Source organism: Strix aluco, chromosome Z, assembly GCF_031877795.1.
Source record: "Strix aluco isolate bStrAlu1 chromosome Z, bStrAlu1.hap1, whole genome shotgun sequence".
NCBI lineage: Eukaryota > Metazoa > Chordata > Aves > Strigiformes > Strigidae > Strix > Strix aluco.
In genome coordinates this window covers 26,898,244-26,914,783 of record NC_133971.1, presented here as the reverse complement: position 1 = coordinate 26,914,783, position 16,540 = coordinate 26,898,244, and the positions used below count along the sequence as shown (strand labels likewise).

The 16,540-nt window shown below is 38.1% G+C and overlaps 1 protein-coding gene across 2 annotated transcripts in view; it reads right to left on the bottom strand.

Annotated features, from left to right (window-relative positions):
- The window catches only part of CERT1 (ceramide transporter 1), a 75,430-nt gene that overhangs the window by 8,570 nt on the left and 50,320 nt on the right, over nt 1-16,540 (bottom strand). Inside the window, exons 7-12 of one of the 2 annotated variants that reach the window (XM_074811663.1) lie at nt 12,938-13,095; nt 7,922-8,014; nt 6,389-6,475; nt 5,252-5,344; nt 4,644-4,721; nt 646-741 (exon numbers count right to left, since the gene is read on the bottom strand). In XM_074811663.1, the coding sequence (XP_074667764.1) occupies nt 646-741; nt 4,644-4,721; nt 5,252-5,344; nt 6,389-6,475; nt 7,922-8,014; nt 12,938-13,095 (605 nt within the window). The remainder of the gene's footprint in view (nt 1-645; nt 742-4,643; nt 4,722-5,251; nt 5,345-6,388; nt 6,476-7,921; nt 8,015-12,937; nt 13,096-16,540) is intronic. The other variant, XM_074811664.1, reaches the window with a different exon arrangement.

Here is a 16,540-nt window from a genome sequence, read left to right as displayed (position 1 = left end):
GAATTTGTTAAAACTGTTCATGTTTTGTTTTAAAATTTCATGATTTTTTAAAAAAACTTACCTAGAAGACTAACACATGAACAATTTGCCATGTCAGTGTTGTTCTCTTGTAACTACCATGAAGACATTCTTACATGGCAATTCACATTAAAATACCAGTATTTTAAGAATGTCTGCTCCAAAAATGATTAAGCTACCTTGTTTATCACTATGCACGAGGATCCATACAAGCACAGTAGAGCAGCCAACACAGTAACCTGCTACCCTAACATTTTGGTACATAGAATTTACACATCATATTGATACCAAGTTTTAAGTAGGAGAGAATGAGAAAGGAATCTGCAAAGACAAAGCTATTGCAAGAGTTACACAGGATTTTATATGAGTAAATATATCAGAAGCCACAGCTCTTGTGGACTCCAGTCCTAACTTAAATAATGCTATTCTTAGAGAATTTTAAACAGCATAACTTGCTGAGTGATAGTATTCCCAGAAAATCACAGAATTACTTAGGTCGGAAGTAACCCTTAAGATTGAATCCAACTGTAAACCTAACACTGCCAAGTCCACCAGGCTGAAAGTATCTGTCTTCACAGCGTATCATCTCAATTACCATATCAATTAAACAACCCCCCAAATCTTTACCTTCATTTCTCCTTCTTCTACCACTAGCTGCCAATTGGCATCTCCTCCTACATCTTGCAAGGAATATGTCATATGGTTTTGTACCATCTCTTCCACCTTTAAAGGAAAACACCACACATTAACTCATTCCTTTCATCTTCTTGGGCAGAGACTGTACATTATTGGAAACCACAAGACAATACTTCAAATCCTGTGCAGAGGCTGAATTTGGACAACAAAGCTTTCTACTGCAGGTTAAGCAGATACTTCTGGCCTTCAGAAACAAAAGCAAAGATCTTGATTCAACTTCCAACTTCATTCTTCATGGATACTTCCTATCCTTCCTTTGCACCTCTAAAACCATTATTTCTACCTAAGTTTTATTTCAGCATATAAGAACTTACTTGAGGTACCGCTAAACAGAATTACAATGCACTAAGATATTCACTGAAGAGCATTTAAAAAGCTGAACAAAGGCAGGGGGGAATAGGGAGAAGACAGAGAAGCTGTAAAAAGAACACATATCAAAAATCATATTGGAAGAGCAATGAAGGAAACAGTCATAAGCAAAGCATGCCTATTTTGTTTCATTGGCATCTTTGCACAGTTGCCAGCTAGAAAAAAAGAACAGAAATGCTTACATTCAAAAAGATTATGATGATACAGAGACTCTAGTATTATAAAATACTCATTTAAAAATTTAGCTAGACAGTTGTGTGCTTTTCTTAAAGGCCAAGTATTTGATACATTTTTATCAAGCTGTGTGAATACCTCATTTTATTCCATATAATGTGCATGAAAATGAGTGCTGGGACAGGAAATGGATTTTTATTTTAGATCTACAAACTCCTTCTGTTTTTTTGGCTCCCCACCCCTTTCCAGATCCTACTCTTCCCCAAATAAGAACAGAAGCAAAAAATATAAGGTATCCATTGCTGTGTACAAGTACTGGATATTTACAAGTACTGGAAACACTTTAACTTTCTTCCACCCAAAAGGTAGGTGACTACTAAAACTTGTCACAGCAAGTAAGTCCATGTGATTGACACTACTTTCCTGAATTACTAGAAGTACCCTTTTTTTTTTTTCCAAAAGGAAAAGCACTTACAAGGAAAGGTTAGTTGATCAAGACAAAGATTAGTCTAAGAGGTGCACAATCACAAGATTAATGGCCTGAACCCATATGTAGTTTTGCACAACTTTAATATGAAGCCTAGTGTGCATATAAAATAACATATATTTGAACAAGTAATGCAACAAGTAGAAAGCAAAATTAAAGAATACTTAATTATATTTTTGTTATAGAATTGAAATATGTTACTAGCAGGTTTCCTACAAGAGTCGTCTTTTTTTTTTTCTGGTGAAACAATGACAGTACATACAATCCAAACCAGGTAAGAATGTGGGCTATTTAAATATTCAATTTATTAGCTCTAGGTCACACTTCTTTTAGAAAAGAATCCTTGCCATGCTCCCAACATCTAACTGCAACACTGTCAGGTCCCTATGTCTCTTCTCCCCTAGCTCTTAATCTATTAAAGGACAAAGCTAGCTTTTATATGTCAGTTTTGTCTTTTGCTGCTTTTTGCTTCATTCTAAGTTCAGAGGGATGAGGGGAATAGAAGAAGAGGAGGTGGCATCCACAGGAGTGCAATCTAAACACTTTCTTACTTCTGCTTCACCAAGGAATTGCAATACCTACAACTGCCTTGTGCATACTACCTGTCCAAAACGTACGCAATCTAGGCAATGGTTGCTGTCTGCCAACCTGCACCTGTTTCAGAGGCACAGAGTCAAGATTCACAGCTTGTTTCTCACTGGAGAGACCACACTATTACCTCTGGGTTCCTGGCAGGCCGCAGGGGTGGTATGCAAAAATACTTGTAACCTGTGTGCCATGCAGCCTTGGCTGGATCATTAAGTGGGAAGTTCTTCACTTCAAAGGCCCTGAGAACAGCTCACTCTTAAAATCTGATAGTCCTTTAAAAGAAAGTGATCTGCAACACATCTGCAGTACTTTAGGCCTACAACCTCCCACTCAACTGGCAGAGATAAATCAATGACTTTGAGGCACAGTGAAAAGTCACGTCCCATCAGAATACATGTTTACTTCTCAATCTTAAAAACAAGGCTGCAAGTTTCTACTCGACTTTTTATTGATACCAAACTTCCCTTTGTATGAATGAAGTCTAGAAACAAGTCACATTTATTCAGACTCAAGATATTAGCTTGCCTTTCCAAAAGCTAAACCCTCAGCCTGGGGACAGAGGCCAGTTTCATATTAATAAGGTCCAGAGCAGATTGCCAGCAAAGAAGGTGTGCGGCTTTTCTCTTCGTGCTCTCAGTTGCCTTTCACCTGCTTGTTCAGTAGCAATGAAGCATCAGAACAGGTGGACTAATTGTTGATCTGGCAGAAATTTGTTCTAGGGAAAATATCTGGGGGGATGCGTGTATGGCAGGGAGAATAGTTTCTGATAGCTTAAGATGATCATCCTTTCTGCAGTGAGTCAATTAACTTGAAGCTGCATTCAAAGGCACTCAGTAGTAACCTCTACATAGTATAATAATCCATGCGGCAGCTGAAAAGAACAACAACTTGACTGTAGTCCATTTGATCCTGATCCTTAACTTCAATTTGCATTACTGTGATAAGGAGCTGGTTGACCTCAGATTTGTTTTTAAATGCTTAGTTTTTCAGCCACACTAGTGCTCTGATACTCAGGTTTATCATATGAATGCAGAAATGTTATCACAGGCATAAAAGGTGAAAATGAGGAGGCCCACATTTTAGCAGCTATGAGTTTCCCTTATATTGAACTGTCCATGTACCCATAGCCTGACAGACAACCAGTTCCTATCTTTGGAATCAAACTTGCTTTCTATTACTTGATTTCTCTCCTCCTCCCAAACAAAAACAAACTTGAAAAACTAACTTGACTACTGGAGTACGAGATAAGTCTATTAGTGTTGTGCAAATATAACCTGTGTACTTTTTCTTTTGTGGTAAGTTCAAACTTCAGAAATTAACTGGCTGCAAAAGGTCAAAGCAAGTGTTGGGATTTCAGTCTAATAAGCAAGTCTTTAAGTGTTAAGATCCTGCTCATAAAGCTGGTATTAAGGTCTGCAGGTGGTACAATTCCAGGCTCTGTTAATAAAAGAAAATCCTTCTATTTGAAAAAGCACGTTGTCTGCAACGTTAGTTAATAATTAAAAAAAGCTCCAAAATAACAGATCCCAGAAGGAACCTCCATATTCAAAATCACATATGGACCACAGCAGAAGGAAACTAATGGTATGGATGCCATGTCTGAACAACTTTGAGACTAAAGAGCAAACACATGTACTCGCCTATCTAATTCTACTCTAATCTATGACCTTCAGAGCAAGGACCTAGGTTAATCTTGTATGTTACTGGAATATGTCACTATGACTACATGGACATATTCAACATGCCAGACTTAGTTTCTGAAGGATAAGTGAATATACTGAAACTCTTCAGTAAAAATTCTCATACCCACAATCTGTTTGTCAATATAGTTTATGACATTTCAGTAATAAAACCAGTTGTAGAGGTAAAGATGGCAATACTGAACCTTAACATTTAGCATCTTAATGTCATTACAAACAAATGTTGGAAACAAAAATCAAACCTTTTATTTAAAACCAAGAAAAACTATTCAATTTAAAGCAAAGACCACCTCCAGACCACACAAAACATGTGTTATTCTACTTTTACTATAATCAGAAATGCAAACTTTCCAAATTGTAGGCATTGTTATTAAAGCTGTTGAATTAAATCCAACAATTCCACAAGATTTAGGCCTCTGCACAAGTGATATGCATGCAAGCTGGATGTAAAAAGACAACCATTTAGTACAGGAATAGAGAACTCCTTTGTTTGTCTCAACATACTAGTTTAAAGCAAGCAGTGATTTATGTAACAAAAAACCCAGGTTCTAGAGAAGAGGATGAAATACAGCAAAAATATGCAACCCCCACTCTACACATTAATACAGTACCTGGGCGCTGAATCTGTGAACATCATCAGAGGCACTGACTAGATCAATGGAAGACATGGAGGAAGAGCGACTATAGGGCTACCAGAGACAGACAAAGAAAAAACCAAGTAATCAGAACAAAGGCACAACAGAGCATTCAGTACCAACTTGCAAGCACAAGATAATGAAAAGGAAAACAAAAGCACCATAAGCAGCAAGCACAGCAGCAAATGCTGATTTCATGCACCTATTACGTATTATGGTCCCAGTGTATCCCTGAGAGAAGCACAGTGTTTCCAGTAACACTAAAAAGTCAACTGATTGCAATACAAGCAACTGGATTTTTTTGTTTTTATAAAATCAATTCAATGAATTTTGAAGGTACCTTAAAAACACTGAGGTTAGCAAGCTGAGATTTTTCCTTTATTATCTGACAAGCTTGATACAAGTCAGTATTATAAGTAGATACTCAAATCAGTATCTTCAATTCCAGCTACTTCATTTGGAAATGAGTAAACCACTGAAAGTTACTAGAAACACTTAAAAAAATTAACTACCCATACAAAATATTATATAGAAATATCATAGGTCAGCCCATTATTCAGAGGAGATCATGAGGGATATCCTACCTTTTGGACAAACCGATGAGTCCCCACAGCAGAATACGCATCTCCAGAAGGTAAGGATGTTGGCCAGTGTAATCTAACCTTTTCACTCTGGGACTGCAACAAAACAGGTTTAGTTATTAGTAGTCAGCTGTTACTGGGTGGACTATGAAACAGAGTGAGTCATCCTCAATCTATATAGTGGCTGCAACAACTAATGTTGTCCATGACAGGCATTAAGCTGTCATCCTGCTGGAATACTCAGTAAGTGAATGGGCCTGAAGACTGAATTTGTCTATACTTCAAGGTATACTTCTGAGTTAAGGAAAATAGATTGGCAGCATTAAGGATCCCTGTAGTAGTACAACAGTCACTCAAAACTTTTACTCTCCGCTAAGAAATCCCAACATATGTAAACTCTGTTGGGTACTATATGTCCACTAGAAAGTCTTTTAATTCTTAACCAAGTCATTGTATTCACTATATTCATAAGCCTCAACACTAACACAAAAGATGCACTGCCTTGTTATACCCTCTCATTTTACATACTGCTATACGTTCTCATTCTCTATGTATTTCACAGAATCTTCTAGGTTGGAAAAGACCTTGAAGATCATCTAGTCCAACCATTAACCTAACATTGACATTTCCTCACATGCATCTTAACCCTTTCTAATCCTTGTCGCTGAAGTGTATTCAAGAAATGAGTTAGAGAAGTAGTCAGAGCCTATGGAATTTTTAAATAAAACAAACACCAACAGAACTATGTCTTTTCTATTCCACATACTGCTAGAGTCAAAAGAGACTTCAGAGCAATAATTAGGTTTTGAGAAATAGCTGCAGTGTTTGATATTCTTGTTTGCACAGGGCATCAGTAACATAAAGGTAAGTTTTACACAGGACACTTATGTAGGAATTAGAAACTAGAGACATTCAATTATCTTAACACTTACACTATCCTTTCCTATGTAATGTGAAGACACTTTCTCAAAATTAGTGTTAAGCAACAATATTTAACTGTAAAAATATTGAGTGAATTCTCCTTATCGATGTCAGAATAAAATATTTAGAGCTTCAGGAGATGCACTCCAGGACTGAGTTTAAGTAACAGAAGTCTCCCATGAAATGCCCATCATTAAGACATTTTTCAAGTATCAATACCTGTTCTTCCATTTTATCCTGTCTATCGAGAGCAGCTTCAACAGCATCAAAGAATTCTTCTTCATTAATCAGACTGTTAGGACCCTCCTAAAGTGTTAAGAAACAAAACTAGCTCAAAATTTTTGAGACATGACAGTTCCACTTCAGTTTAATATTAGAAATACATATTTATATTATGCATATAACTGATGGAAGCAAAATTCTTCTATAGACCTCAAATATTTTCACCAATATTCTTAGATTACAATTTCTCTGAAAACCCTACTTGTTAAAGGAAGTTAATCCCTTTAAACTACAATTAGGGATAGTTGTATAAGAAGAAAAAAAACAGGAAACAGAGTAACAGTGTCAATATGCACTGACATCAGATTTATGCTTTAATTAACATGTATCTTCTCCTAAAAACCTTTACAGTATGTCAGTAAAGTACACATATTAACATAATTGTGTAGCTAGACTCCTTCCAAGTATTCCAGTGCCTTAAGGTGCATTTCAGGTATGTGCTCAAAACATAACAAGAAAAGACAAAATTCTGGGGATCCCTATTGAAAATTTTTGGAAAGAACAGTTTAACACTAAACAGCAGGCAGAGTTGAGTCAACTATTAAAAACTTGAGTTCAAGTAAAACGGTAATTTCAGAAAATGAAGTTTACTGCTTTTACTGTATTGTAAAACAAGCTGGTCTAGCAAATTTCAAAAAACTACTTTACAACAGGGATACCTGGGAGAAGCAGCTGGGTTCATAACCAGGTAGACAGAGCCCAACCTCCTATCCATTTTTTTCTTTTACAACGTATGCCTCAGTCACAACAGAGAACCTAACCTCAAGTTTCTTTTAAATATCTCAATATATTAGTACTATTTCTCAGGTGCTGATTTGTAAGTAGAAGCATGTTTGATTTATGTATGTGAAAGGGTCAAGGTCTTAAAAATTACGCAAACTGCATTATAGGTGCACTAGCTTAAACTATTCTTTAGAAAGTGGTTTAAGCATCTTAGAATTTGACTAAATACCTCAACTGAGGAGGAAGCTGCTGAAATATGTAATTTAACAGATTAAAGGAATCTAAAAATCACTGAATTTGTCAACATGAAATTTGAAGTGGCAGGGATAAGTTAAAAATCAATTCAAGTTAAACTTCAGATTCTAGGACTGCCTCTGCAGACAGGGTTTTCATAGTTGATTTATGTATATATACAGCTGAACCACTAAAAAGTACAAAACTATTGCAATATAAGCAGTATGAAATGTAGAACAATCATCAAAAATCAGCAGAAATACCTGTAAGCAAAATACTTTAGACAAAAGCAGAACATGGAAGCCCGAGGTGAAAAAAGACTTCCCTTCTCAAAAAATTAAGGACTGAAATTCTTCATACAGTTTCAGTTTCCAAGGTGGAAAATAAAAGTGGCATGAACACGACTGCACAAACCAAACACCTTGATTTATACACCCCTTTCCCTGCTTTAAAAAACAAACCAATCTTTAAAAATCATAGCATTTTTAAAAATTTCAAAGGCAAAATTTGTACCTCATAGTCTGGCCCTCCAAAGTGGGACTTTTTCTTCAGTTCTGTCACAGCATTTTTGTATGCTTCTTCAACTCTTCTCCTTTTCTCTACCTCCTGTAAAATTACATGATCATTTGATGCAGTGAGAATGAATTGACTGATAATAGTTGACATACCAATAAATTGAATGACCACTATATTTTTCCAGCTAACAGTTGCAAAGCTGTTGATTTGCTGAATTTATTTTCATACATGCATTATATGTGCCCATATACATGCATATGTAATTCAAAGCCTGGGGAGCTAGCTACCTTGAGGATACCTTCTTTAAATCATGTGAAAAAACTAGATCAGCAAGCAAAAACTGGTGTCTAGTTTAAGCATAGCTATTCATGGTTCATTGAGGGTCAGACTTTGTATTTGACTGACCATTTATATAAAACTCCTTGACAGAGATGCTCGGGCAGTGATAAAGGGTGAAAAGTAAGACTGGTAAAAAGCTAACTTGTTAAATGCGGTGAGATACTAATGAGTCACAGCATTTAAGTCTGTATCTATAATTAACTGGCATAGGATCAATGTGAATCATTTTGTGAACTCAATGCAGAGGCCAACAACTCAACATCATTCTCCCGTAATAGGTGTGTGCGACTGTACTAGAGCCACTGATGTCTATACAGTTATATATTTTGAATTAAAAAAGTAGTAATGTCAGAATCAGATTAAGTCTAGTACTTCATCTACAATTTCTACATACTGCCAGATACTCTCAGTGAAAAAGCTATAAACACTACTGAAATTCTTGCAGAATTCAGCTTTAGTACATAACACATTTCTCTGTCCTGTTCCAGAATCACTTCATGTGGAAGAAAGTTAAATCTTAGGGGGTGACAACTGGACACCCCACACTGCTTCTTGCAGATACAATTATTCAGCAACCCAATTTGAACTTTAAAGATGCAGTGGAAAACCGTTAAGTACTACTGAAAGGCTGAGTTTACCAACTGGGAATTTGGTGGTAACATCCACATTTTCCAGTTTCTAAAGAAAAGTTTGAAGAGTAAAGCAACAGTTTTGATGTAAAATAAAGTACTATACACAGTTTTCACAGGAAAATTCTTAGAAAAAAGCAGCACTTAGATGAAGACAGTATTGTCTTTATCTGTGCACATAGGCTTTTCCCTTCTGAAACTATCAGAAACTATCAGAAAGAGGCAATAACTGCTAACACGTTTCACAAAATTTTGCACATTCATCTTTTTTGAAAGTAACTGGAGAATCCTGAAAATTCATAAAGCATGTCTTGAGTATAAGTCATTGAGAGAAAGCATGAAAGTTTTACCAGAACATTTGGAATGAAAACAAAAGCATTCCAAAACATAATTCCTCCTCCCCATACTTTCTGTACTTCAACTTGGAAATTAGTGACAATTCACATGTGTAAAGGACAACTTCCCAAATCTGACAGCTTCTCTTGGCAACAAGATTAAATAAAGCAGAAATTGGGAAACTGTTTGACAGCACAGCAGAAAAATTACTGGTGTATTAAAACTAAAATGTAATGAGACATTTAAGTTAAAGTTGTCAAAGGTGAACAAAATAAGCTACCTAAATATGTTAAGACTTATGGTAAAATTTAATGGTCAGAAAATAAGTTTGCTCATTAATAACAATTAGTAAGAACAAAGGAAACAAGAACAGAAAAAACAATGCTTTAGTCAAGACAAAAAAGCATCATCACAGGGATTTTGCTGCAAATAAAACAATGGACCAAATACTAGAGATGAAATAATTTCCTTGTTTATCCCTTTCAAGAAACATCTGTTTTAAAATACATTCAAGAGGCTCATACTGCACTGAAAAAATAAGAAGTCAAGATCAACATCTTTACAGCCAAGAGTAAAAGGTTGAAAGCAAAGCTCTAACTACAGTTACCTTTAGATAACATTATGTGCTTTTGTATTAATTTTATTCTGGCCATCTGACTGTTTTGGTAGCAGAAAGAAAACGAGACACAAAATTCTAAAATTACAATCATTAGCTGTGTTATTTTAACAGTCTCTTTAAAAATTGAAAGAAGTTTAGAAATAGTTTCCAACCTTCAGAAAGTAACTTAAAACCCTTTACTGGGAATTAATGTTTCCCCTTTTCCAGTCAGCAGAAACTTCACCAGACTGCCACGGCTTCTGAAATATGATGCATAGTGGCTTAGCCACTTCATCTAGCAGTTCCCTCAGGACCCATGGATGCATCTCATCAGGTCCCATGGACTTGTGAACCTTCAGGCTCCTTAGATGGTCTCAAGCCTGATCTTTTCCTACAGTGGACAGTTCTTCATTCTCCCAGTCCCCACCTTTGCCTTCTGCATTTTGGGCAGTGTGTCGGGAACACTTGCCAGTGATGATGGAGGCAAAAAAGTCATTGAGTACCTCAGGCTTCTCCATATCCTGGGTAAAGTCTCCCATTTCCTCCTGGACAGGGCCCACATTTTCCCTAGTCTCCCTTTTATCACCAACCTGCCTACAGAAGCTTTTCTTGTTGCTGTGGACATCGCTGGCCAGATTTAATTCTATCAGGGCTTTGGCCTTCCTAATCTGATCCCTGGCTGCTTGGACAGTTTCTCCGTACTCCTCCCAGGTTATCTGTCCTTGTTTCCACCCTCTGCAGGCTTCCTTTTTGTGTTTGAGCTTGTCCAGGAGCTTCTTGTTCATCCCTGCAGGCCTCCTCGTGTTCTTATCTGACTTCCTCTTCGTCAGGATGCATTGCTCCTGAGCTTGGGGCAGGTGATCCCTGAATATTAACCCTTTTACTTGGGCTTCTCTTCCCTCCAGGGCTTTATCCCATGCTATTCTGCCTAGCAGATCCCTGAAGAGGCTATAGCCTGCTCTCCTGAAGACCAGGGTCGTGAGCTTGCTGTGCACCCTCCTTGCTGCCCTAAGGGTCTTGACCTCCACCATTTCATGGTCACTGCAGCCAAGGCTGCCCTTGAGCTTCACATTTCCCTCCTTGTTGGTGAGAACAAGGTCCAGCATAGCACCTCTCCTCGTTGGCTCCTCTGTCACTTGGAGAAGGAAGTTATCATCAATGCATTCCAGGAACCTCCTGGATTGCTTATGCCCTGTTGTGCTGTCCCTCCAACACATATTGGGGTGGCTGAAGTCCCCCATGAGGACCAGGGCTTGTGAACGTGAGGCTGCTCCTATCTGTCAAAGAAGGCCTCATCTGCTCAGTCTTCCTGGTTGGGTGGCCTGTAGCAGACCCCCACTATAACATCTGTCCCTGACCTCCCTTTAATCCTGACCCAAAAGCTCTCAGTCGGCTCCTCATCCATTGTCAGGCAGGGCTCCATGCACTCCAGCTGGTCACTGACATAGAGGGTGACATCCCCTCCTCATCTCCCCTGCCTGTCCTTCTTAAGGAGCCTGTATCCTTCCATTCCAACACTCCAGTCATAGGAGCCATCCCACCATGTCCCCATGATGCCAGTAAGATCATAGTCCTGCAGGTGTGCACACATCTCTAGCTCCTCTTGTTTATTCCTCATGCTACATGAATTTGGACAAAGGTACTGAAGCTGAGCCCCTGGTGAATCTGATTTACTGCCTGTAATTCCTTTGTGCTGTTCTTCAGGTGCTCTCCTGCTGACCTGGCATCAAACTGGTAGGAGTGGGATAGATTGAGGTTCCCCTCTCCCAGCAACTTTAGTTTAAGTAAAGGCTTTTGTGGAGGGCACCTAATAGTGGCCTTCCAGTATCTCCAAGAAAGTCATAGAGAAACTGAGCCAGACTCTTCACAGCAGTGTATAGCGGAAGGATGAAAACCAATAGACAGATACTGGAATACGAGTTATTCCAACTGGTTATAAGGAAACACTTTTTCACTAGAACAGCTGAACATCAGAACAGGCTGCCCAGAAAAGCTGTGCAGTCTCCAGACTTGGAGACTTGCAACCAGACTTGATAAAGCCCTGAGCAATCCAGTCTGATCTCAAACTGTCCTTCCTTTAAGCAGGAGGTTGGAGAGAGAGACAGACCTCTTGAGGTCTCAAGTCCAACCTGAGTTAGCCTATGATCCTATGAACAAGCTTCAAGTCTTTGATTCACTGTGATTCCTCCAACTACTTAGATGAATGAGTAACAAACTGAGTGTTGACAGAAGTCATAATATACCTACAGGCCTTTAACATATGGACAAAGAAGAACCAAGAAACAGGGGCAAGTATTCAAACATGATGTATTTTGTCTAAATGCATTCACTGTTTGAATTGTGTACCAATAAAATATACAGAGTAAGATCTGAAGTGTGACATACACCACATGGAAACTTGTTAAATGAAAAACAAGAGACAACAACAACAACTAGAGGACTGCACAGGACATCAACCAGTGATGGCATGATTCTAGAAACCAAAGCCTGAAGTACAACCTTGCCATGGCTCCAGCACATTTCATGAGGAGACACTGCTCCTTTCGAGTTGCTATAGTGGTTGAGTAGACTTAGCATGAACTATCACTGCCATTAGAATAACAGATATTCTAATACCACACACCTAAAAAATGTAACCATTTCATATAAAACATGAGCTAATCTCTTCAACCTCCTAAAGTGAAATAATTGTATCTTAGAGACATTTAAGTTAGAACTGGTTGTTCTCAGTAGTGTCACCATCTCATACCACGAACATTTCAGAGATTTGCACATCATTTTGCAAGCATGGATAATTAGGTCTCTTTTAGAAGGCTGCAAGCAACACTACTATGGAATACTGTCAGGTTCTCTACAGAATCCTTTATTTTTTACATCTATCTGAACAAGGGCTGGGAAAAGAAAGACTATGATCAATAATGTTACTACATCACCAATCAGGATGAGGCTTTAGTGTTTTATAGGAGTAATAATGAATGCACCTAAAATTAGTAAGTGCCGTACATAAAAATTAAAGCAATAACTGGAAAAAAGTTAACAGCTCAATTGAAACTTAAATTTCAAGCTAAAGCAGCTTTTTTTTTTTTCAGCAAAAGACGAAAATGATCTTACCTTATCTAGCCTCTTTTGCCAGCTTTCTTCACGTTTTACCATGAGTTCAATACAATGAGAGAGTGTAGCAAGGATTCCAGCAGTAGTTGCCTTGAAAGTTATAGCTTCTCCTTTAAAGTCTATGCCATTAATGCCTTTGGGTGTCACATGCGGAAACACTAAAAACATACATGAAACATTCACTGACAGCTGCCTTTAACTCAAACAAGCATTTTACATGAATGTTTTATATTAGAAATGTTTGAAGAAAATAGAGTGTCTCGAAAATTAATTTAAAAATAGAAATAAAAAATGCTAATAATTTTCAGCTACCCACAGGATAAGGAAAAAGATTCAAAAGGAGGGACACATCTCTTCAGCTTCATCTTGCTATACTGTATTTCAAGTCTGCTTCTAATGCTGTATTACTCTGCAAATCATGTGGGTGGAGGGAGTGGTAATACTTTGTAACAATAGCAGTTTGACAGCTTGAAGTGCGGCCTAATTAACACAGAGCAACCTTAAAACATCTGATACAGCACTAAGAAAGGAACGATTTCAAAACGCAACCAAACCCAAAATGTAACATTCAAGGTTGCTTTAAGCAGGTAATTATAGATTTGAAGTAAAAAGGTATGATATAAGATAAAAGTATCAAGTGTGTTGAATTATCCAAGTACTGTGGGTTTTGCAGTTCTAACAACTACTTCATGCTGTCAACGAAGCCATCTGTTGCTAAGGCTATTTAAACAAGTCATTAAAATGTGTGACAGAAAAAGTACCTATTATATGTCAAATTCATATGTAGGTTGACATAATAACAAATTCAACACTACACATTAATGTCAGAAAATATTAGAAAGCACAAGTAACATTCATGTTGAAGCTGACTGAGCCCAGCAAGTTAAAATAACTCAGGCTTATGCCATGTGGCAAGCTAATGACTTACCACCTAGTTGGGTATTGCTCCCTGCCCCCCCCCCCCCCCCCCCCCGTCAGCATGCCACTGTTATCATTTAAAAAGTACAAATAAATATTTGTGTAAGTTTATACAATGTCAGTCTGTCAGGGCAAAGCAGAGCTTTCAAGAAGTTCAGTTCTTGAGGGAAGAGATACAATTGCTGTTCTCTAATGGCAGAACACAGAATCACAGAATCACCTAGGTTGGAAAGGACCTTGAAGATCATCCAGTCCAACCGATAACCTAGCACTGACAGTTCCCAACTACACCATATCCCTCAGCGCTATGTCAACCCGCCTCTTGAACACCTCCAGGGATGGGGACGCCACCACCTCCCTGGGCAGCCCATTCCAACACCTAACTACCGTTCTGTGAAGAAATACTTCCTAATATCTAGCCTAAACCTTCCCTGGTGCAACTTGAGGCCATTCCCTCTTGTCCCATCACTTATTACTTGGTTAAAGAGGCTCATCCCCAGCTCTCTGCAACCTCCCTTCAGGTAGTTGTAGAGGGCGATGAGGTCTCCCCTCAACCTCCTCAAACACACTATCTACACTTCAGGAACAGAAGGCAATCTTGAGCAATGGTCTTAAGCAATGGTTTAGGTCTCTAGAGGTTTTATACGCCCTCATTTCACAAGGAGTAAAACTATTTTTCAAACAGATAATTACAGACCACACACTACTTCAAATACCTCAATAAGCATACACACTGTGGTAGAATACAGCTGTTTTTGTCTCATGTTAATGAAGAATACTCCCTAAAACGTAAAGATGATGGGGGCTGGAGAAAAAAGTAAAATAAGAGAAAGAAAAATCTGTTTCAGAAACAATGAGCAGAGCAGCTCTCCCTCCCCCTAACAGCTGCAGAGGGAACACGGAGGAGTCTGAGACTGAAAGTGGTATAAGCTGGCAAGGAGACGATGCAGTGGATTCACTGAGAATAATGAAAATTGCACAACAAGAGCTTTACCCGTAACACTTCACAACCGAAAAATACTATTTATACTAATAATTTGCTGTGTTGGTGTAGATTGTTCACGTGCAGGCTTACCAGCACAGATACACTTCTAGATGTGATTTTTCTCTCTTAGTTATACAACATGCTAGACATGCTGAAGAAACTATCAGTGGCTGAAACAGTTTATCATTTCAGAAATCTCTATGGTTGATTGTAAGGGAAATGCAGCAACACAGCCTCATTTCCTGGAAAAAAGCCAGCTTTTTTTCCTGGGTATCTTTAAGTCTCAGCTACAGCTCATTAATACTTCCATACAGTTTCAGTCATCATATATTCTAAGCCATTCTTTAATGACTAGTCTCAAAGTTGCAGTGATACATGCAGGGCTTGCAGTTTTAAAGTCAGAGTCCATACTTCCTTTCAGCCATTATAATTCTGGGCAAAATCAAACTTGTTGCAGAAAGATGCAGAACTTGCTTCTTTGAAGAGATGGTCACTCATTTCTTACAATGCATGGGAGTATTTTGATTTTTTCCTAATCACAGGAGACATTTTCTTCCTGGAACATGTTGGAAGGTGGCCTCAAGCCTTGCCTCAGTAACAGTTGAGCTTCAGCACATTAAAAATATTTTTCAGGAGATTTTCTATTTGGAGATCCCAAACACCTTTCCTATTCCTTTTTTATGCTTTTTTTCATGTCAACTACAAATTTAGTGTTTCAAAATGAAATCCGACATCAGGAGATCTCTATAGTTCAAGGCAAAGTCTAATAGGAAAGTGTTCTTACCACTGTAACTGCTCTTCTAGCTTGGTGATCAAACTGCACGCAGCCAACTGAAAAAAGCAGTGGGATGATTTCTCTCATACTTTAACTTCAATTTCAACATCCTCCGGGTTGTTCCAAGGTTAATTATTTAAGCATTTTGCTTTATTTCTGAATTGTTCTCTTGCCTTTCATACAAAGGATTTTTCATACCATGCTTTAGCTTTCAACAGCTCTTTAGCCCTCCTCTCCTGCACTTCTATGCCTGTTATGATAGGTCAAGTTTTCCCTTCTTGTTCCTAAGATTCTGTTCATAACTCTCTCCCAGATGTCCCAAACATCATGTGTTTGATCAAACTGTTTTCCAGTGAAACAGAAAATTATTTTAAAGACAGTAAGTAGAAAATGCTCCTTTATCTTTTTCCTTTTATGCACCTTAGCATCTTATGTCACTAAGCGAAAAAGAAACCTTCAGGTGCATGACCCATTTATTGAGATCCACTGTTGTTGATCTTTTGCAGACAGTAGCAGGATCAATATGATCAGTTTTCCTCTGAGAACCTCCCCATTATTTCAGCAATACATTGGTGAATATTCTTCCTCCATTCAAAGCACAAAACCCCAGCATAAATCCCACTGTTTTACATCAAATCTCTCCTTCAGTCTCTGTACCATTTCCATCTTTATAGTTACTGTAAAAAAACACTTTCTGTCTTCAGGGAGGTTCCTTAAGTACGTTTCACCTGCTCTTCTTATTGTTCTGTAACTTCAATCCAAATATGCTCATTTTCCGAAGCGGACGGGAACACTTCCTGATCAAAATTCTACATTCTTAGAATATAAGATCCCAGTGGGTAAGTATGCATCAGCCAGACTCACCCTTGCTGTTTTATACAAGTTATCATTGTTTCAGTTACCAGATTTTTTTAATTGGAAAGTG